We start from the raw sequence: 23,420 nt of genomic DNA, 5'->3' as shown, positions 1-23,420 counted from the left end.
GCATTGCAGTGTTCCCACATTCCAGAGCCTTCCAGAGGAGATCCTCAGCAAGCTTGCAGATGTCCTGGAAGAGGTAAGTGCTTTGAACATTGGGACTTCATGAACATTCTGCTGGTGATATCTTTTTCCCCAAAGAGGAGCTCCCAGTTTGGGAGCCATGGAGGCTGTGAGAGGAGTTGTAAGGAAAATAAATCCAGTTTTGAACAGAGTTTTTGTTTTTTTTTTTTAATTGGATTTTTGTCCCACTGAGAATCAATCATATATCCAGAAGGGAATGAGCTTCTCCAGCCCTTGGATGAGTCGTGGAGAGGAGAGGAATGTAAAAACCTGGTCTCATTTCAGATTTGATGGGACATTTGTTTTGGAGGGTGCTTTAAAGGTGCTCTGGGAAGAGTTCCAGCAGTGTTGAGGTGTTGGGATGGAGTTGGGCTTTGCCTGCCTGGCTGTAACTGGAATCTCATTAGGGTCAGTCTTTTAATAATGTCTATTTATAGCAACAAAGAAATCACCCACAAAACACCAACCAGAAAAAAAAGCACAAAAAACTCCTACAAACCCCCTGAAATGCAAAAATACCTTACCTGCACCCTACCAAAAAAACCCCAAAACCAAACTGTCCCAACCTTGCCCCATAAGCAGATATAAAATGGATGTAAAATATTGGGGTCACATCGCAGTTTCCCCCATATTTTATTCCCATGGTGCTCCCTTCTGGGCCTGAGGGATTCAATATCCCAGAAAGTCATTAGCAAACCCTTCCAAAAGGTGATTTAAGTGCAGGAAATGTGTGTGTGGCAGTAATTTATTTCATTACTGCTCACTTCATCCATGCCTCTCCATCAGGGAAGATGTTCCCTTGGATTTGGAAGAAAAGTGCTGCTGACATCAGAGTTGATTTGAATTCTTTTTTTTTTCTGAGCTTTGCTGGGGTGTTGTTCCATCTCTGCCTTTTTATTTAGTGCCCAGATAAATTCTGTGGCTCCAACAAATCAGCTGTTTGTCACCCTGAATAATTGCATAGTCAGAGATAAGCTTTATTCCCTTTACTGCCAGGGAATGCTCTGATTTAGGGAAAAAAAGGATATGAATTCCCTCTGCCATAAATTCCATCTGCCTATCTCAAAACCCCACTGCCAAACTGTATTTGCTTGGATCACATCACCAGCATTAAGCTCCTTATCAAGAGTTAAGGAGGAGAATAAAGTCCATAAAACTTTCCCAGAAACACTTAAAGCTTTGTGGCAGGGGGGAAAAAAAAATTCTTAATAAGTATCAGTGAAGAAATGAAGCATGAAAGCAGCATTTTTGAGGAATAAATCTGGGTTTTTAGGGTAGATGCTCCCAGTTTCCTGCTTGGAATCAGTGTTATTTCCTCTGGGTTTGTCTTGGATTGAATAGGCTGTGTTTTGCATAAATTAAAAATAAAAAGCCACTTTCAGATCTGTATATTTGGATATAAACTCCCACCTTGCTACAGCCTCCTTTCCATAGCTTACACCTCTGAAGTACTGGGAAACCCCTCTGGATCATGGGATTGTTAATATTACATGGAAAAACATGTCTGGTGACTCACACAGGGATTAGCTGAGAGGCACCAACACTGCCAATAATTTCATTTACCAAATGGAATTAAAGTCCTGAAGGGAGCAGGATGGAGAGTCTGTTCCTGGCATGGCTGAGGAGTGGGACAAGTTTTTGGTGGGCATGGGCAGCACTCTGGGATCTTGGCTGGCACTTCCTCCTTTCCTTATTTCCCCACTTCATTTTTTTTGGGTTCTGTGGCAAAAAAATCAGGATTTCTTTCCTGCCTTAAGTTGCTTCACATTCTGGCAGTGTTTTTCCTCTTAAAGGTTATTCCCTGTGCCATTCAAATGTAAGGCTTGTAAGATTTCTATCTCAAATCAGGTGTTCAGGTATTGATAGATGTAATTAAGGTTCCTTGACCTCTTCTCCTCTGAAGCCACTTCCAGGTGATGATGATTTTGTAATTTTCCATTTGATCTCAAATTCTTCATTGTGCCTACAGCTGATTCTTCTAAATTTTAATCCTCACCTCCAAATTCCTACTCCTGTTTCCAAGAAGGATCCCTTTGCCTGGATGTCAGGGATGGGGCTGATACCTGCCTGAACATCTGTCCCAGCTCCACTGGATTGGGCTGGGTTTTCACAGAGGGGGAAGGAGGCAGGAATTCAGCCAGGGCAGCTGAGGTAACTAATCCCAGACTGGGTTGGGAGGGACATTAATGATCATCTCATCCCACCCCTGCCATGGGCAGGGACACCTTCCTCTATCCCAGGCTGCTCCAAGCCCCATCCAGCCTGGCCTTGGGCACTGCCAGGGATCCAGGGACAGCCACAGCTGCTCTGGGCACCCTGTGCCAGGGCCTGCCCACCCTCCCAGGAACAATTCCTTCCCAATATCCCATCCATCCCTGCCCTCTGCCAGTGGGAAGCCATTGCCCCTTTTCCTGGCACTCCATCCCTTGTCCCCAGTCCCTCTCCAGCTCTCCTGGAGCCCCTTTAGGCTCTGAGCTCTCCCTGGAGCCTTCTCCTCTCCCAGTGAGCACCCCCAGCTCTCCCAGCCTGGCTCCAGAGGGGCCCCAGCCCTGGGAGCAGCTCCCTGGTTCCCTCTGGATTCACTCCAGCAGCTCCATGCTATTGGTGCCCCAGACAGAATCATCCAAGATTTAAAGTTCTGTGCTTGCTGATGCACAGGAGGAGATTGAATTAAGGTCTCCTTGGCATTTTCAACCCAGGCCTTTTCATCTGCATTTCCTAATCCTGTGCTCTCTGTGTTCCTCCACTGTTTGGGATTTAGCCTGCTAATCCATGGAAGATGTTGTGTGAGGGGATCTGAGCAGCTGGAGTGAGAGGCAGCAAAAAAGGTGCTTTGATTTGCTTACAAAGCCCTGCAGATCAGTTTTTGTTCAGATAATTTCAGGTCTAAACTGTGTCACGTGGATTTGCCTCATTGCTGTGTATCCAGTACTCGAGAAAGCTTTAACATTTATGTGTGTGAATATATTTATTGATAAATATATAAATATATAAATGTATAAATGTATAAATATATAAATATAAACAGGGCTTGGAGTAGCCTGGGATAGTGGAAGGTGCCCCTGCCCATGGCACAGGGATGGACTTTAAAGTCCCTTCCAACCCAAACCATTCCAGGATTCTCTGACAATACATTATATCACATTAAAATATAAAATATTTATCTATCATAGTTGCAGTGTAAATAAATATTTAAGTTTAAACATGGCTAATTGCATTAAATCCAGCTGTAGAGCACTTAACTTATCCTGGGTCAACAGGAGAGCAGCTACAGCTTGGAAATGCTGGGAATTCCATTTCCACATCTCCCAGTGTGCTTTTTTGGGGGGAATTTTTTCACTGGAATCATTAATACTCAGAATTTTAATTTCTTTGAATGCACTGCTGAGATCCAAGTGCCAGTGATGTGTTTCAGGCAGAGAAATGTGCTGAACCCCACAGGCAGAGGCTGCCAGAGATGGAAAACTCTTCCTGCCCCTCTGGGTGCTGAAATCTGGGATCCAGCTCCTGTCTGCAGCCACTTCAGCAGCTCAGTTTGTGTGCTGAGTGTTGCTTGCCAGCCTTTGTCTTTCCCTTTTATTTTCATTCCAGTGAAAGACTGAATGTCAAAAGGCACAAATGTTAAAAAAATGAGCCAACCCCAAATTCCTCCCTGATGCTCGTGGAGCTCCTGTTGTGGTTCCTGGTGTAGAGTGGGGTCTTGGAGGAGATTTCATGGCTTAATTCAGCTTTTAGAGCCATCCTGAGCTTTCCTGCAGAGATGCCAAGCATCCTTCCTTCTCCACACTGCCCAATTAGTATGGATCAGAAGTCCTGGGATGCCTCTGGTTAATTAACAGAGGCTGAACACAGACCTGGCTTTGTGGATTGTGTTGCAGCAGTGAATAGAAGAGGGGAAATGTGCAAAATTAATTAGCTTTCCATAGAATCAGTGTTTTTTAGGCTGATTTAGGAGTGAGGATGGCTCTTGGATAATGGGAACCAGGTCACTGGTCTGTCCTGCAGGCTCTGCCAGCACCAAGGCAGGTATTGATGTATTGATGTGAGCCAGAAATCAGATTTGAGAAAGAATTCAAAGTAAACAGGGAAGAGTAAAAAGGCTTGGTTAAGAAAAAAATACATTAATGTTATTATTTATTTATTTTTTTTATCAAAAGAAACACTCTGGGGTGTGTGGGACAGGGTAATGTTGCCTGTGGGGGCATCAAATCAGCTTCACTCACATCTGACTCCATCACAAATGGACAAAATTTTTCTGATTTTGACAAAGTACAACTGCAAAGTTGTACTTCTATTAATTTTCCAAATGGTGCTCATGAGAACACAGCTTTAGGTTTGCAGGTGCAGCTTTTTGGGCAAAAAAGCATTAGAAACTAAAATGCAGCTGAAAAAACTGGAGTGCAGGAATAAAACAGAGTCAGGGCAGGAGCTACTCTGGCTTTGGATTGGAATGAAATGTGTTGTTTGGAGTTAAGGTTTCCTTTTGATTTTTTTTAATGTGGGCATGGAGCACAGGAAGGGAATTTTAAAAAAATCTCCTGCTTGTATTAGCACAGTAAAGGAGTTCAGTATTCCCTGGTTTCTGTGGATTCTTGTCAGGAGTGTGGTTGTCCCTGTGTGTGCTTATTGCAGTGGTAGAAATGGGGCAGGATTTGGGTTTTTCCTCCACAGTTCTGCAGAACTTATTGTTAGAAGGTGATGCCAGTGGAGAAAACATTTGGGACTCAGATTATTTCCTAATGTCCCAATATCCCATCCATCCCTGCCCTCTGGCAGTGGGAAGCCATTCCCTGTGCCCTGTCCCTCCATCCCTTGTCCCCAGTCCCTCTCCAGCTCTCCTGGAGCCCCTTTAGGCACTGGCAGGGGCTCTGAGCTCTCCCTGGAGCCTTCTCCTCTCCAGGTGAGCACCCCCAGCTCTCCCAGGCTGTCCCCAGAGCAGAGGGGCTCCAGCCCTGGAGCATTCCCATGGCCAGCTCTGGATTCATTCCAACACCTCCATGTCCTTGTTCTGAGAGCCCCAGAGCAGGACTGCACCAAGTGAGGAGATCCTTTCTTTTCTCCTCTCCCCAGGGGCTCTCCCAGAGCTCTGCAACAAATCCTGAAACCAAAACATCTAAAATATCCACTGGTTTTTCCCTAGGGGACATCCACTCACTCTCATCCACTGGTTTTTCCCTAGGGGACAACATCATCCAGGTCCAGGAAATCTATTCCCAGCTCTGAGTCATCCAGAAGTGGGTTGGAATGAAAAGTCTTTTTTAAAGAGCTGCTCACATGCAGTAAAATTAATGATTATTTCTCCAAACAAACCAGTGTTTTAATGGGTTTTTTCCCCTCTTCATCCCCAGATGCTCCTGGACTATTTAGCTACAGGAGTGGCTCCAATGGCCAGCTTGCCATAAAGCTCAGTGGAGCAGGGAGAGCAGCAGAAGCCAGGTGGAAATCCATTTTCTCAGCCAGACACTCTTATTTATTATTCTGCACCACCCTGGCTCCAGAGGGGCTCCACCCTTGGAGCACCTCCATGGTTTCCCCTGGATTCACTCCAGCATCTCCACATCCCACATCACACACCCCACTGCATGTGGGGTCTCACCACAGGGGTGCAAAATCTGTTGCCATTTCTCCCTGTTTGATTTGACATCAAATCTCTCCATTTTTTTTTCCCAGTGAAGTCCTTTTGCTGAGCACATGGAAAGGCATTTCCTGGAGTTCCATGCTCTTGGCACACATGGGAACTTCAGGTGTTCTCCTGGTGGGAGCTGCTGGGTGTTTGTGCAAGGGGCTGCTCCTGGTCCCTGCCAAATGCACTTTTCAGGCAGGGAACGTGTTCTCTTTTGAGCTGAGATTTACTAAATGAATTTAGAAACCTCTCAAGAAGCAGCTTTTGTTCAGGCTGAAAATCCCAGTGGAATCAGAAGGATTTTTTTCCAGAGGCTTTCCATGTGCAGCTGGATTCCTCTGGAGACAGGGGAAGTTTATTAGCATCTCATTTACTGCCAGAAGTCCCCCTGCCCTTCTCCCTGGGCTCCTTTACCAAACCCCAAGCAGAGGAGCTGGGTTGTTGGTTTTCTTTCAAGTGGTAAAATCCCCTGGAGTGAGGCCAGAGCACCCCAGCTAGGGAATTACATTTCTCTGACTGTCCAAAGCACATGGATTCATGGAAATCTCCACCAGAATCCCAAATACACTCAGAAACATGGGATTTGGAATCATAAGATTTTCTCAGCTGTTCAGAGAATAAATTTTTCCCAGTGAGGGTGGGGAAGCCCTGCATCCCTGGCAGTGTCCAAGGCTGGGTTGGAGGGGTTTGGAGCAGCCTGGGACTGTGGAAGGTGTCCTGCCCATGGCAGGGTGGAATGGGATCATAATTAAATTCCCTTCCAACCCAAACCATGCTACCTCCAAGAGAGTTCTGTAGTTCCCTGTTTTCCAGCTGCCTTTCCAGCACTTTTCCAGCTTTTCCCCATTTTTTTGGGCACCTCTTTCTCCTCAGTCAAGCTCCCAGTGGTGGGAAAAGCCATTCCAGCAGGACATGTGGCAAAGGCAGTGTCAAACAGAAAAAACTTCCCCAAATTTGCTTCCTCCCAGAATTTTCTTTTTTGAATTTATTCTTATTATTTTTGTCAGTAGTGCATCGAGTGGATGATCAGCTTTTTCACTAATAAAATGCTAATTTCTAAAGCTGCCCCTCTCAAGTTGTGCAGGTGTTGGGATTTAAATATTCCCTGTTTTCAGTTGGATTAAACCTAGCTGGGGATATTTTTATGTTCTCTAAGAGGATTCTGCAGCTGATCCATCACAGTTATGAAAGAAAGGAAAAAACAAAAGCAAAACATTTTTTTGCTGTAATCTTAGATATTTTCCAGGGTTTCACAGATATGCAAAGAAAGGATTTAAGCAAATCCATAATTTATTACTTGCCCTGGTGGTTTTTCAGTCTCTGTTAGAGACACACAGGATGGATGTGGATTTTTTCATGGCTCCTGGGACAACAGAGAGGTCACAGGGGACAGCTCAGGAACTCCAAGTTGTCTCTTCCCTGGTCCAGCCTTGTTCCTAATTTCCCAGTATCTGTTTGTTTGTTCTCAGTTTCCAGAGGCTCTACAGCAACACTGGGACAAGGAACTCAGGGCATCTGCTTTTCCAGGGTTTTTTTTTGTTTGTTTGTTTGTTTGTTTGTTTGTTTGTTTGTTTTTTTGTTTTTTTTTGTTTTGTTTTGTTTTTTGGTTTTGGTTTTTGGTATTTTTTTTTTGTTGCAGACAGGTTGGGACTGATGGGTTGTTGGTTTTCCTTCACTTCTTGGGTGGAGAAAATCCAATCAATTAATTCTGACTGAAATTTAATTAAAATTTGGGCACTGGGAGGGTTTTGCTGTAGTGGAGGTGGCTCAGCTCAAGCCCCTCTTGCCAAGCAGTGCTCCTGACAGCCTGGGCTGAGTGATTTTTGGGATGGATCTCCCCATGGATGAGGTTCCTGTTTCATGCTGAGGGCTTTGCTTTCAGTGCTGGATTATTTGGGAAGGAGAGCATGTAGCTCTCTGGTCTTTTGGGAATCTCCTCCTGGGAATTCATTCAGCACTTTCCAAAATTCCATAATTCTCACCCACATATCCCTACTTACAGACATGTATTGGCTAATTTTGGTGGGAATAAACCCCAAAATGAAAACCCAGCCTGGTGCTCACTTGAAAATATTCCATGATTTCCACCCTTCAAGCCAAGTTAACACAGACAAAGCCTTTTTATCTGTAAAAACGGGGAAAATACAATCTGCAATTATATTAAGGAAAACCCAAATAATAATTACCCTGATGAGTGTTTTCCCTTTGATGCCATTTTCCCTTCTGCATTTCCCATAGTGTTGCCCACAGTGACACCTGCTGGAATCTGGGACAAGGTTGGCCCTCCTAAGTGAGTCCTGCCAGGGATTAATTAGGAAAAAAAATCAAGTGAGCAGGTGAGATGTGAAGATGAAAATATGGCTGTGTCCTTTTCCAGGGAATTTATTTCCCTTGGAAAATGGGATTGCTAACATTTGGGTTTAAACATCCCCTCAGAGGCCTTGGGGATATATTTGAAATTCCCCATTCTTGGAGTGGCATTTGCAGTGTCTGGGTTGTAATAATAGGAATTGAAAAGTGTCCTCATGGTAGTAAAAGCCATTTCTTAATCCATGGAATAGGAGGCATAGGATATCCTAAAATATAACCATGAGACCAAGGCAGGGAGGAACATCCAGACAGGAGTTACTGGTGAGGTAAAATGGGAATGGTTTTATTTCCATGCTGCAGCAAACACATTGCAGAGAAAATTGATTTATATTTTTAACACCCTATGACTCATGTCCTTAATAAGAAATATCCTGTGAAGTTTCCAAGTGGAATTCCTCACTGTAGGTCAGATCCCATGGGACTGGTGAGGTGCTGGGGGATTGCAGGGATCCCTCTGGGACATTTATCACTCACTAGGACAGAGTGACAGCTTCATCCCTGTCCTGTGTCCCTTCCTGGTGGAAAGGGGATGTTGTTCTGCTGGAGAAGCTGTAGGTTTGGGAATGAGAAAAAAGGGGGTTTGGGGATTGCTTTTGTGTTTCAGAGGATTAATTGATCTGGATGGTTCCTTCTGTCCTAAAAGGGTGTGAAATTCAAACCTACATTCCTGACCTTCAGAGCTTCTGGGGAGTCAAGTACAATGTGGAACTTCTGCTTCTCACTGGAAGTGCTCTGGAATTATGGAAAGAACTGATTTCCCATCCCTGGCAGTGTCCAAGGCCAGGCTGGATGGGGCTGGGAGCAGCCTGGGATAGTGGAAGGTGTCCCTGCCATGGCACTGGATGAGCTTTGAGGTCCTTCCAAGCCAAATCAATTTGGGATTGTGTGGCTGGATTTGGGGGCAAACAGAGGGGTTTGGGTGCAGAACTGCAGCAGTGTGCAACAGGGATGGAAGTTTTCATCTCAGAACATCCTCACTGAGGCCACCATTTGTGTAACTCCAGCTTGGAGGTGACCTCTGGAGACTTTTTAGGAGCATCCCCATAAGAGATTTGGGATTCCCTTGGAGGAAGGGTTGGACTGGGGCTGATTCCCAGCAGATCCTGGCCAGTGTTGTGGAGCTGAAGGAAGAGCCAGTTCCATGCTGTTGGATATCTGATGGAAATCAAACTTCCATCAGGAAAATCCTGTGGCCAAAATGTAAGGAAATTAAATGGAGAAATCCACCTCTAAAATTCAGACTGGGGTCAGGAAGGGTTCCTTCCTCCAAGATCTTTCCAACCTCAAGACTGATTCCAGGTTTATACACCCTCTGCTACAATTTTAAGCAGCTAATACCATTTAGACACCATCCATATCCTATGGATAATCCAGCATAAGGATTTGGGACTGACATGGTTTAATCCTGTGTTATCCATGGCTGCTTTGGGCTTGGAAAAAGGGGTGGCAAATCCTGGCCCTGGAGTCAGATTGTGCATCCCAGGTGGGATTTACAGGCATCTTGAAGGTCTCAGGTCACTCCTTCCTCACTTCCTCTCCAGTGGAAACACTAAAAATATTCAGACACACCATGGCTATTCCCATTTTAAAAAACAGGGAAATTTTGAAGGACTGGTGAAGGGACAGCAAAGGAAATCAAGTATTTTTTGTGAAAATTCCTTTTTTTTCCATTATTTACCTGCCAGTAAATAAAGGATATGTACTGTCAGTTCTCAGAGATGTGATGTGAGCAAGGACACAAACCAGATTTGCTGGGGGATGCTCCATATCCCTGTTTTTTTCCCAGCAGATGGGATGGGAGGAGTCATGGCACACAAGGGCTCCCACATTCATCCCCCAGTTCTCCCAGTGCATCCCAGTGCCCAGCTGGGTGCTGGGAGCTCACCCACACTCAGCACAGCTCCATTTTCCTCCCCAAAAAGAGGGAGAAATTCCCTCTCTCCCCTTCCAAACTAATATTCTGGGAGGGCTGAAACTTCTGTTGGGGTGATCCTGGTCTGTGGTTCTTCACCTAAAAGTAATGGAAAATTGGGATCTTTGTGCTTCAGGTGCTTTTCCTGTGTTCAAGACGAATTTTGTGCCAAAAATGAGCAGAAAATGGAAATCAGTGACTCTGGTGGTGATTTATAGACAAGTGAGGGGGGAAGCAGCTCCTTGCTGGGAAAACTGAGTCTGCTGCTGGAATGGGAGAGGAGGTTCCTCTGTCAGCAGAAGAGATGAGCTCTGCTCCTCCCACCTGTGATTTCTATCCACTGGGAGAGGTGGGAAATGGGAGTAATGTGCTGGGAATGGGAATAATGGGAATAATGGGAATAATTAGCTGCTGCTGTCTCAGGATTTTCCCTGTGTGGGATGGGATCCCATCTCCATTGGGTTCAGATTCTGCTTGTAAATCCAAATGGGAAAGAGAGAAATCTGTGCAAAGTAGAATTCAGAGTTTAAAAAAATCCCTGGTGAAGGAATTTCAGGATCATTGTGTCCTTGCCAGGTAAGGAGAGGGTCAGCTGTGCCTCATGCTAAAAATCTGACCTAGATTACATTTCCCAGCCTTGCCCTGGTTTTCTTTTCAGGACTGATATAAGAGATGCTCCCAAAAAAATCTGCTCTAAAGCACAAAAAGCTGGGAAAAGTCCAATATTTCTGAGTGGGGTCATTGCATGAGAGATTGATGGAGGTGGTACTGCTGCAGCATCAGTTCTTGATGTGCTTCATCCTTCAGCAATCTCAACTTTCACCATCTTCTGAATTCAGGATGTGATTTTTTTTTTTTTTTTTTTTTTTTTCCTCACACCTTCCTCATAGCTACCAGTTGTCCAAAATCCTGGAATCCTGGAATAAATTCCCTTCCTCCAAGGGAAGCTGAAACAGGCTCATGCAGTTCCAGCCATGTCAATTTTAGCAGCAGAGAGTCTATTAAACAATAAAAAAATACTGATTTCTGCACTTAGGGAGGAGATATTTTGCATTTCTATTGTAAAATACAGGTTTTATCTCAATTTTCCAAATTCTGTTGTCAAGGAGATGGTGGCAACACAGGTGAGGGGCTCAAGGCAGCTTCTTTTTCCATTGGGAAAAGTTGTTATTGATGTTTCCAAAACTGAGATTTCAGCTTTTCCCAGTTTATACAGAGCTACTTTAATAAATATATTTGGGGCAAACATTTGATCTTATGGAAGTGTGATTCACTTCCAGAATTCCTTGTTGTGCAGACTGGGAGTAGAGGCTGAGTTTGTGTTGTGTGGCTTGATAAAACTCTGCCTTTTTTGTACCTTTTGGGGAGTTGATGAGAGAAATCAAGAGAAAAGGAGAATATTTCCCAGCAACAGCCAAAATCCATGGGGATATAACAGGGAATATGAACTGAAAGTTTAATTCATGTGCCAAACTCAGGGCTGGTTGTCACCTGCATAGAACCATCAAAGTGGAAGCAACTGGTGAATTCAGGGGTTTAAATTGGGAAAATGACCTGTTCAAGTAAAAGTCTGCAGAGGATGAATAAATCCAATGCTTTCCATGATTTCCCTTCCAGTAAAGTTGATTTCCAGTGGTAATTTGAAGTGCATTTGCATATGGAGATGTGCAGTCTCCTCTTCGGTCTAGACCACAAAAAGAAAATACATTTCATAGCAGGTGACTGGAAAAGTGGCTGAATATATTGAATTAATGTGCATTTTTTTATTCCTCCTGATTGATTCTGAAATGAGTTTGGATCCTGGTGGTAATGCAAATACCTGGGATGAATAAGCATGCAAAATTTGGAGAAAATGAAGGAAAAGAAATGAAACAAATGTGTTGATTTAAGTTGTTTACTTCCAGTTTCATTTTGGCAAGGAATTGATTCCCATTCTAATAACTGTGCAACAGACCTGTGGATTTAGGGAGGGCAAATGGAATTTCTACACACATTCTTCCATTATTAAGAGGGAAACCAAATCAGAGCTATTTGGGAAAGGATTGAAGAGCAGCTCTTTTCTTGCATTTCAATGAAATTTAATTAAACCCTTGGTGATAGGGAAGAGGTTTTGTGGTGCAGTGCCATCGTTCTGGTTTCTGGCTGGATTTCCTCAAAGTTCCTGTGTTTTAATGTCCAAAGGAAGCTGGGAATGTCATAGAATTACAGAGATTTCAATCCTGCAAAAGCCTGGAATTCCATGCTGTGACCAGCCTAGGGCACACAAATGTCTTAATTTACCTTTTAATTGTAGTTTTATTTTTGCTGAATTTAACTGTTTGCTAATTTTTACTCTGGGTGACTGATGAATTGATTCCACTCTGTTGCCTGGGGATCCTTTTCCTAATTACTGATTCTCAGCTAATTCTCCACATTTCACAGTCATTATCTTTGAATCTGGTATTATTTAAATTCCCAAGCAAAGCTTTTTGGTGTTTTGACCCCAATTTGTGGCTTGATCTGTGGCCTAATACCACTACTGCCTTTTACCCAACTAGTTTGTTATCTGTTACCTCCCCTGGGAATAAATCCTATTTTTTTTCCATATCAGTTCATCTTGTTTTCCTGGAAAATCTTGTTGCTGAAGCTCCTCTCTCATTTCTCCTGACCCCTTGTTGCTCTCACCCTCTGTCATCTCTCTGCTCTCTTAATCCTTGAACTCTTTGAGTTCTCCCTCTTGATCTTTGAGGTTGGTCTTGACCTTTTGCCTTCTTCACCTCCCTCTGGATCTCTGAACTTCCCAGCTTTCTCAGCATCCCCTCCTTCCCCCACTTCTCCTCCTCTCCAAATTCCTGTTTCTTCTTAGCAGATGGTCCTTAAAAAAGAGAAAAGTTTGAAGCACAAGAAATCCTCACCCCACAGGCATTCCAGGAATGGCAGAAGGAAAGGGCCAGCAGCTCCTCCCATCTGCAGCACCTTCCCTTTTGAAACCAGGAACCTGGGCCAGCATTTGCCAAACATGGTCCCTTATCCACCTTGCTGCCTTCTAGTTATCCCTGAAAATTACACTCAGCAAGCATTGGGTTGAAGTCCAGTAGAATGGGAAAGAAAGGGGATAAAATCACAGTCAGAAGGACAATGACATGTTTTTCATGCCTAGATGAAACCATTGAGGTGTGTCCCTAGTTCATGTCCTTCTCCTTAGTGCTGCTTGGTTTAGGGGGCTTCTGAGATGAGCCATGTTTGTTCCATGGCAAACCTAATAAATCCTGTTTGTAACTCACAAATGCTCCTATTTATCTGTTAATCAGCATGAGGAGAGTTTTGTGAAGGTTGGGTGTTCTGGTGTAAAGACCTTGACTTTGATGGTATAAAAGGAAACCAAACTGCTCAGCTGTGTGCTCTGGGTCATGGCAGTGCCTGAGATGTGGAGCTGCTGCTTCTTTCCATGAGAGAAGTCAACCTTCAGCCAGCTTCTGAATTGCCACAACAGTAGGGTCTTGTTTACAGCTCAGTGCAAAAGACTTGAATCCTGGTGGAAATTCAGCCTGGGTTTCAGGACCAGCAGTTTCACCTGAGGAGTTGTCAGAGCTTTGGCCAGAGCTAGAAAAAATTCCAGTTTGGAAATGGCCTTTGGCTCTAAATTGGGATTGTTGAGTTTCTCTCTTCCAGAGTTCCCATTTGAATAACTTTATTCCCATCTTGTCCCAGCAGCCCAGCTGGGAGAGGGTTGGGTCCAGCTCAGTTTGTGGAGGATTTTTTTGCCTTTGGGACACTGAAATGAGAGGAGGTTTTGAGAAAAAGGAAGAGCAGGAGGGTGCCAGCCCTATCTCCTTCCCTCCTGCTCCCTCTCAGCACACCACAGGGAAATGCAGACACAGGGAACAGGCGCCAAACACCAAAAGAAACAACCAGAAATTAAAGCAATCATTTAACTGAAGAGCTTCAAATTAGGAACATTTCTCACATCTTTGCATTTCAGGAACAGCAGGGCCCTGTTGTTTATCCCCTTTGGTTTATCCATTTCAGACTGTATCTCATGGATTAGGTGGAGGCTGTGCTGGCTTTTGCTTCAATGAAATAATTGTTGAATATCCTTTTTTTAACTGTCCCCATACATCCTTTTAGATTACTTTTCCCTGGAGCAATGCCTGATCCTGAGCCCTCAGAAGCACAGATTATATCTTGATATAATACAGATTTTATCTTGATATGACCTCCATTGAGGACAGATGAACTCATTGTGGGGAGTCATCTCTTAAATCATAGTTTAGTTTTGAGCAGTTACTCTTGGACCAGGCAGTTGAATCAATAATCCTCATGTGTCCCAACTATATCCAACCCTAGAATTCTAGGATTTGCATTATTTCTATTATTATACAAATGCAAATTTGTGTTTGTATTATTCCAGAAGCTGTGCTGCATCCATGCACAAACAACCACTTTAGGAAGTGTATTAAAGCCTTGCTCAGGGATGGTTTTCCAGGAATTGGAAGCAATCTATAAAGTGCAGGAGGGCCCTCAATTGGAGAAGACAGCCAGAGTGTCCAGCTCATTCCCAGGAGTGTTTTCCTCAGTGCTGTCACAGCCCATTGAGGAGCCACAGTGAATCAGTGCAGAGGAAACGCTTCTCTAAAGGACTGGATAGGGAGACAGGCTCTTGTCACTGTCACACAGCAGCTTTTGCTCTAAAGTACATGCTCAGAGTGCTGGTGGGAGATAAAGAGCTGTATCTTTAAGGAGGAAGAGTAAGTTTATAATCCATCAGTATGAAAAACAAAAAAAAAAAAGCTGCAGGACATTGCAGTTAGAGCCAGCTGAGTGAAATCACAGGATCATGGAATGGTTTGGGTGGGAATGGACCTTTAAAGCCCATCCAGTGCCACCCCTGCCATGGGCAGGGACACCTTCCACTGTCCCAGGCTGCTCCAAGCCCCATCCAGCCTGGCCTTGGGCACTGCCAGGGATCCAGGGGCAGCCACAGCTGCTCTGGGCACCCTGTGCCAGGGCCTGCCCACCCTCCCAGGAACAATTCCTGCCCAATATCCCATCTATCCCTGCCCTCTGGCATTGGGAAGCCATTCCCTGTGTCCTGTCCCTTGAAAATAGTCTCTCTCCATCTTTCTTGTAGGCTCCCTTCAGGTACTGGAATGCCACAGTCAGGTCCCCTTCCTCATCTTCTTTCTCAATTCTGTGCTCCATAATTATCATGGAATTAAGGGCAGGAGTTAACCCTCTCTTCCCCTCATCACTGCATCTTCCTCATGTTTTAATTTCCCACTTGTTGCTCTCTAGTTAAGCTGCTGCTTGGGTATTGAAATGACTTAAGTGTCAAAAATTAGGGATAAATGAGGAGAGGACCACAAAAGCATAATCCTCCCCTCTGGCTATTTCATGCAGCAGTATTTTTAGATAATCTCTGGGAGTAGGACACACTCTAAAAACAAGGAAATAAATCTGTGTGATTCTTAAGGAGTTCAGTACAGAGGACTGATATTTACCCACTTGGTTTTGCAGCAATTTCAGCAAGTAAATATATTTTTCCATTTTTGCTGTTTGCATGTCTGTTGTCATTTTAGGATGTTTAAGGCAGCAAATGCTGACCAGGAAAAACCAATCTTCTAAAAGATGCTTCTGTTTGGAGTTCTGCTGACAGTTCTGCACCAGCAAAATAACATATTTAGGTTATTTTTATTTTATTTGACAAACACCAATGGCTGCAATGGAGAGCTGTCATCAACCCCATGTTGCTGTCACTGGTTTTTGTGGTGCAAACCCAGCTCCAGCTTTGAAGTCCTCATTTCAAAGCCACCTTTGTGCCTCTGCTCCCCTGAGGGGACCTTTGGCACCGTGGGTCATGGAGAATTCCAGACCTGTCTCCCTCCTTTTCCCAAACATTCTCTGCAAAAACACAGCAGTCAGAGGCATCCAGGGGGAGGAAAAAGGAGCTTTTCCTCAAGTTTAACTGTTGGGTTGCTCTCCAGAGTGGAGGTGTCTCCATGAGACCTGGTCAAGGTCTCAAACATCTCAATTTTAGTCAAGGTTTCTCCATGAGACGTGGTCAAGGTCTCAGACATCTCAATTTTAGTCAAGGTTTCTCCATGAGACCTGGTCAAGGTCTCAAACATCTCAATTTTAGTCAAGGTTTCTCCATGAGACCTGGTCAAGGTCTCAGACATCTCATTTTTAGTCAAAGCTTCTCCATAAGGCCTGGGCAGGCTCTCAGAGACCTTGTTTTCAGTCAAGGTTTCTCCATCAGGCCTGGGTAGAATCTCAAACATCTTGTTTTTAGTCGAGGTTTCTTCATGAGTGGGCTCTCAGAGATCTTGATTTTAGACCAGGCTTCTCCATGAGGCATGGTCAGGCTCTCAGACATCTCATTTTTCGTGGTATTTGGGAGCAGATGCTCCAGTTGAAGTTTGTGGCTGATCAGCCAAGCTCAGTGGGCCAAAGTCCTCAAGCAGTGAAGGTGTGAAGTTGCAAAGGTGAGTTTTTTTGTGCTCTGGTGTGTTGGGGACAAAGAAATGAATCACACATTAACTGTTCTGAGATGGATGAGGTGGTGACTGAAATGTGGTTTGTACATTGCTTTGGGTCCTGTGTCTGTGGGAGATTTTCATCCTGGGGAGCACTGGGACTCAAAAAAGTTTATTGACAAAATTTGGTGCTATTGGGCCCCACTGTTCCTAATTTTGTCTCTTTTCAACATAAGTTGGTCTCAACATAAGTTGGTCTCATAAAAATCCAGTCACTTCTGAAGAGAACTTGGGTATTGCACTGGGTGTTTCTCCACTCAAAGAAATGTCCATGTCCACTCACTGACATTCTGTATGGGATGAGGGATTTCATAAAAGGGGATGGTTTCCTTTTTTAGAGCATAATCTGACTCCATCAGAGATTGGTAGTTCTCCTGTGGGGTGCCTGGAGCAGGTCATGGACACCCATCCATGTCTTATCCTCTCAAGCCTGCTGAGTGAGCATTCTTTCCTCCCCACCCCTCAACCCCTCCCTTTAGTGCTGGGATTTTTTGGATCATTTTAAGTACAATTGACAATAAAAGTAAAATAAATAAAAACCCTGATATTTTTATAGAAGCTGCTTTTACTGGACAAACGTGCACTTGATGGAGGGCTTCAAAGGGAGCAAGAGCTTCACCTTTGTTCACTGAGGCTGGAAATGCTGTTTTGTGAGAGTCCAGCTTCTCTGTATGCTGAGGGACAGGATGAGAGGAAACAGCCTCAAGCTGTGCCAGGGGAGGCTCAGCTTGGACAGCAGGAGGAATTTCTGCATGGAAAGGGTGCTCAGGCCTTGGCAGGGGCTGCCCAGGGAGCTTTGGAGTGCCCATCCCTGGAGGTGTCCAAGGAAGGGCTGGAGGTGGCACTCAGGGCTCTGGGCTGGGGACAAGGTGGGAATGAGTCACAAGGTGGACTCCACAGCCTTGGAGGTCTTTTCCAAGCTCAGTCATTCTGGGATTCTGTGAACTTTTGCCAAAACATTTCTTCAGAGATCTTTGATGGTACCAGAGGTACCTGAGGAGGTATTGCTGCCTCTCAAATGGGGCTCAGAGCAAGAGCCTTGTCTTTATTTCCACTTCCACGTGCCCTGAGCTAGCTCTTGGGCACTTTGCCTGCACAGGATGGTGCTCTGAGACTGGACAGAATTCCATCAGAAGGGCAAAGCACACAGATTTGTGTTAGAAAGCAAGGATTTAAGAGCAGGAGAGGATGGGAAGGATGGGTTGATTCAAGCACAAAGAGTTGCTGGTGAAAGAAATGTCTTGGAACACATAAACATGAGGATGTGGGTGGAAGGAATGGAATGAGGTTCTAGTGAGGAGCAGGTCAAGCAAAATGAAAGCTCTGGGCACCCAGGGAAGGACTAGAGGGATGTGATTGGAATGTTGGAAGAAGGACTTGGCTGAGATTGGAGCTCAGTTTAAAAAAGAAGAGAGAAAATACACTGAAATGAGAGGCAGCTGTAGGTGCTTTGAAACTCAAATTTGTGTTCCTTCCATTCCTTTGGCTGAGTTCTGGGAAGGTGGGAAGATTTGAGAGGACTCATGGATTGGGAAGAGCCATGTGTGGGAATGATTGAGAGGAATTAGGGGTGGGAATGGTTGGGTGGAATTAGAAGATTGGAAGAATTTGTGGGTGAGAAATCAGATAAAAAATACCAGTAATGTATCTAATGAATATGGTTTACCTGTTGTAAATTTGGAGGCTGTTAGCCCAGTATTTTAATTAATTAGATTTTTGGGTGCCTACAAGATTCTGCTTGAAGGGGTCTGATCCCAACACCTCCTAAAATCAGGCCCTTCCAAGGAATTGCACCCTGGGTGGTCAATAATGTGTGCCTTAAATCTGGCCTCCAGAAACACCCAACATAAGCAGCAAAACTCTGCAAGTTTGTGTCCAGGTCTCCTCCAGATGTTTTTTTTCCCTCTTTCTTCCCACTCTGGCACATGAAAATGGGAAAAGCTGGGGGTTCTGTTATCTGTAAATGATAAAAAAGTTGGGGTGTAAAGATAAATAAACAAACTCAGCTCAACACAACACCCTTGAAAGAAAACATTTCAAGCTTAACCAAATTTGAGGATTTGGATTAATCCCCCTCTTTTAGCTCCAGTCTTTGCTGGTTTATACCTTCTTTGGCATTAGAAGATCTGATGGTGAGTGCAGGGCACTGTTGGGGTGATTTTGTCCCAAATTTGGGATAAAATATCCAATACCTCCAGCTCCCCTGGTCATGGTTGAAAAATCCAGCAGACATCCCAAGGGAGATGCAGGAGAGGTTGGATGGGAAGCTCTTGGCATCCCCCAGCCTGCTGTTGGTTGAATTTGCAGGGGCAGAGCATCTGGGGTGAAAATTCCAAGGTTTGGGAAGGTCTATATAGCAATTGAAAGTCTTGATTTAGAAAATATTTGGGGTTTTGGTGATATATAAATGCACATTGCTTTTGATAGGGTGTCATAAGGGATGAAAATATCCTAATGAGTTTAGATGCCAGCACTGATCAGCTGTGACATGAGTTTAGCAAGGACTGCTCCACAAAACAAGGCAAAAATGAACAGATTAAAATACTGTAATAACAGGTGAAAAGCAAAACTTATTTGCTGAATAAAGCCTTTGCTAGCAAAGCTGGAAAACCAACACAAAAAAAAATAATTTTTTTTACACCAGACTTCTTATTGCAGTTTAGTTCATGTAGCATATTCCCTGTTGGAAATTCCTGTGTCTTGTTGATGTGCTAAAAATGGATTTAGGCTGTGAGGATAATTCATCTGGGCACAGGCTGGCACCAGCACAGCCAGAAGAAAAATGGGCAAGCCACAACTGCTTCCAGTTTAATTATTCTATTCCTTACCACGGGACAATCTTTAAGTCACAGCCAGTGCCAGGCTGGGATAAAAGGGGTCCAGGGTGATGTTCTTGCAAAACTGCCAAAATATGGGCTGGATAAGAGGCTATGCTTTTATTTGTTCATCCTCATGTGGTTGCTTTCCCTCCTGCAGACTCACTACGAGAGTGGCGAGTACATCATCCGCCAAGGGGCTCGAGGAGACACCTTCTTTATAATCAGCAAAGGAAAGGTGAGTTCTCACCTCCCAGGGCAAGGGGCTCCCAAAATCCCTCTCCAGCCTCTCTTCCTCCCCTCCTGAGACACCAATGTGCTTGACATTTAATGGGACTCCTTGGCCTGGAGGGCTGAAAATGAAATCCCTGCTGGTTTGCTCCCAGGGAACACTTTGGGGTGGGAACTGTTGCTGAGTCTCTGGGTAAATGACCACAAAACTCGATTTCTTTGAAATAAATCCTACAATACTCCATGATTTCTTTGCTAAACATCCCCCTTCCAAGGCTGGCTTCCAGGTTTCAGTCCCATGGCTCTCTCTTCCCAGCTTCTCCAAATAATAGAAAGGCAGGGATGTCTGAGCTCTCTCCATGGGGGAAAAAAGGTCTAAGTTTCTCTTCCACTGCTCACAGGGAAAATATTTTTGACCTCTTTTCCCATAAAATGCTGATGGGATTTTATAGACCAAATTTTTTCCTTCTATTCAACAATTATTTATAATTTTTTAGCCTGCCTAGTACACTTGAGAAACACTTGGCTTTTTCCATGAAGCAGGATGGAGATTTTGGAGGGAATACACAGTGATTTCTAGCTGCCAACTCATTTTCCACCATCATCTTCCACTTTCTGGGAGCCAGTCTTCATTGCAAAGTGAAAAATGCTCTTTTTCAGATTGATAAGAATGTCATGGAGAAGTTTTTGAAATGAAGTTAATCATATCCTGCAGAAATCCTGGTTTGTTGTTTTGATGCCCTTTTACCTCAGAAATAATATTCCTTCTTTTCTCAGAGTGTGGACAATCATGAGACAAGCTTGAAATCCTTTTTTCTTGACATTTTTTCATGGGCAAAAATATTGGGATGGTGCCTCTCCCTCCCATGCTGAGTGTTTGGAGCCATGTTGGCCCACCCTGCCAGGGAACAATTCATTCCCAACATCCCATCTGACCCTGTCCTCTGTGTCCTGTCCCTCCATCCCTTGTCCCAGATCCCTCTCCAGCTCTCCTGGAGCCCCTTCAGGCTCTGAGCTCTCCCTGGATCCTTCTCTTCTCCAGGTTAGCACCCCCAGCTCTCCCAGGCTGGCTCCAGAACTGGGAACAACTCCATGGCTCCTCTGGGCTCATTCCAACATCTTGTCAATCTACACAGAAATGTAAAGAACAAATCCCAGTTGTTGGCTGGCAGCTCTTAACCTTCACCCAGAGGATGGAGAAGATCTCCCATGTCCTTGGCCATTGCTCCAGAGCCCTGCACTCCTCCTGGAGCAGATTCTTGGCTTTGTCCCTGCTCCTTTATCTTGCTGTGACAGCTGCTGGCCAGAAAAAGGAAACTGAAATAAAACAAGGCATGGAGACTTGCTAAAAAAATTCCCAGACTCTCAGCTGGAGCCTGATGGCTTGACAGAAATTCCCACAGGGATAGTTAAATCCTGCCCAGTTTCTCTTCCAAGCTTATTGCTTTGGAAAAGAGACACCAGTGGCTGATGGATGGAGCTGGAGAGAGTTTAATTTTAATGCCTGCTTTAGGATGGATGTAATAATTAATCCACAGTAAGGATACAGCCTGGGATAGAGCCTCAGCAGTGAAACATGGAATAAATGACAATAAAATACAGGATTTTAGAGTCAGTGTGTGCTGCCTGGCACCTGCTAAAGCTGGAGCACATCAGCTCCCATGTCCTGTGGTGAAACTTGACCCAGGCAGCTCAGTGAGCCAGGAGAATGCTGGCAGCAGCTCCTGTTGTGGGAGCACACCTGCAGTGTCTGCAGTCAGCCTGAGCAGGGTCAGAGAGCTCCTTGGGGAGTGTCTGCTTGCCTGTCATGTCAGAGTGTCTGGAGTGACACAGAATCATGGAATGGTTTGGATGGAAAGCCCATCCTGTGCCACCCCCTGCCATGGGCAGGGACACCTTCCACTGTCCCAGGCTGCTCCCAGCCCCATCCAGCCTGGCCTGGGACACTGCCAGGGATCCAGGGGCAGCCACAGCTGCTCTGGGCACCCTGTGCCAGGGCCTGCCCACCCTCCCAGGAACAATTCCTTCCAATATCTCATCCATCCCTGCCCTCTGGCAGTGGGAAGCCATTCCCTGTGTCCTGTCCCTCCATCCTTTGTCCAAGTCCTGCTCCAGCCCTCTTGTACCTTTAGGGCCTGGAATTTCACTCTAAGGTTTTCCCCTCTTCTCCAGGCTGAAGTGAGCAGAGATAATTTTTTATTCTCCTCCATCCACCCCACTTGACCCCACTCCTGAGCTCCTTTAGTGTATTTAATTCAACTTGTTTTCTCAAGTCCTACCAAGCAGAAATCAAAGTGACTTCCAAACATGCTGTGTGCAGAAATCTGTGGAATAACAATAGATGGAAATGGCTCATTCCCTTCTGCTTGGGAAGTGCTGCTGCTCCATCACTTGCCTTTATCCAGAGGCAGCATGGGCCATTTTCCACCCTTTTCCCTTTAAAATCCACAGTGTGGCACCAGTGTGATGCAGGTTCCCCACTGGAGGCTGGCTCAGAGCTTTGAACCTTGCAGAAGCCACACTGTCCTAATCCCTGAACACTCTTTACCTGAGATCAGTGGAAGTCATGGAAAAAGGGCTGAAATCTGCATTGAAGCTCCCTGTTTGTCCAGAGGTGTTCCTGGCTCATCCATCCCACATTCCCTGCCCTTCCATGAGTCAGTGCAGGTGTTCAGCACTGTGTGCTGGTCATTTCTCTCTCAAAACCCACTGGTCCTGCCTCCCCTTAAAGAGCTGGGAGAAAGTGCAAGCCACAAGTGTGAATTTAATCAGGAAATTACACTGGGATATCACTGAATCCAAAAGGATGTGCCTGACACTGACATCCCACCTTTTGGCTTTGGGAATTTCCATGTGCAAAGCTCTGGTTAACAAGATGGAAGGATTTGATTTCTGCTCCAGCTGGAATTGTCCCCTCCCTGAACTGGGGAGAGAGCAGAGCCAAGATTCATCCTGCAGTGCCCCAAACTGGTTCACTTCAGTTGTGGCCAAATGGGGGTGATTTGTGTGATTTGGGAATGCTGGGAATGCTGGGAATCATGTGGAACAAAGCTTAGCCCGTGTGTCTGATAGAGGCACAGCAAATTTTTGGGATTACATTCTCCTGTGACTGTGCTTGTGCAGGTAAAAACATCCCCAGAAATCCAAAGCTGTGTGTTTTTCCAGGAGTAGTAGGAAAAAGAAAAATCACCGCTCATTTTCTTGGACGGTCGGCTGGCAATGCCAAGGGAAGAGTGCAGGACTCTGGAGAGTTATATTGTTCCAGAGGAGCCCAGGAGGTGACAAATTCCCCTCTGAGCAAGGAGGTTTGGGTTGTTGCTGAAGAGCTCCCTGAATCCCCTGGGGTTTGGCTTTTCCACAGGTGAACGTTACCCGGGAGGACTCTCCCAGTGAGGATCCCGTCTTCCTGCGCACGCTGGGGAAGGGGGACTGGTTTGGAGAAAAAGCCCTCCAAGGGTAAGTGCTCCTGCTGAAGTAGTTCTTAAATGCTGATATTTGATATTTTTGCAGCTTTCAGGTGGTTCTGGCTGTTTGGGAAGAGACTGGAAGTGGATTTATTCTTTTGGAGTCACTGGATCTCTCTTGGAGGTCCCTCCTCAGTGGGAAATGGGTTTGTTCAGCACTTGAGCAGCCAAATGCAGACCTTCCCTTGCTTGTGAACACCAAAAATTAGTTTATCTTTGTGCTTCCTCCCCCAAACATCCATTGAAAGTTCAAAGAGTTTGATTTTTGCAACTCTGGAGTGTTGTTCCTTTATGCTCATTCTGGTGGGGTGGATGGCTGAAAACAGGGCAGTTGGGAGGTTTAAATTGCTGTGCTGTATTTATGTGGGATTTTGGAGGTGGAAATTGGATGTGAGTGAGCACTTTTATATAAACATTTTCCTTTTGGGGATG

General features: G+C 44.9%; 1 protein-coding gene across 2 annotated transcripts in view; it reads left to right on the top strand.

Moving 5' to 3' along the window:
- PRKG1 (protein kinase cGMP-dependent 1) overlaps nt 1-23,420 on the top strand; it is a 339,627-nt gene that overhangs the window by 230,695 nt on the left and 85,512 nt on the right. For both annotated transcript variants that reach the window (XM_056495519.1, XM_056495518.1), the window contains exons 5-7: nt 10-73; nt 19,454-19,531; nt 22,886-22,980. In XM_056495519.1, the coding sequence (XP_056351494.1) occupies nt 10-73; nt 19,454-19,531; nt 22,886-22,980 (237 nt within the window). The remainder of the gene's footprint in view (nt 1-9; nt 74-19,453; nt 19,532-22,885; nt 22,981-23,420) is intronic.

Source organism: Oenanthe melanoleuca, chromosome 6 (assembly GCF_029582105.1).
Source record: "Oenanthe melanoleuca isolate GR-GAL-2019-014 chromosome 6, OMel1.0, whole genome shotgun sequence".
Lineage (NCBI taxonomy): Eukaryota > Metazoa > Chordata > Aves > Passeriformes > Muscicapidae > Oenanthe > Oenanthe melanoleuca.
The sequence above is the reverse complement of the archived record's forward strand: the minus strand, read 5'-3'. Positions and strand labels throughout refer to the sequence as shown.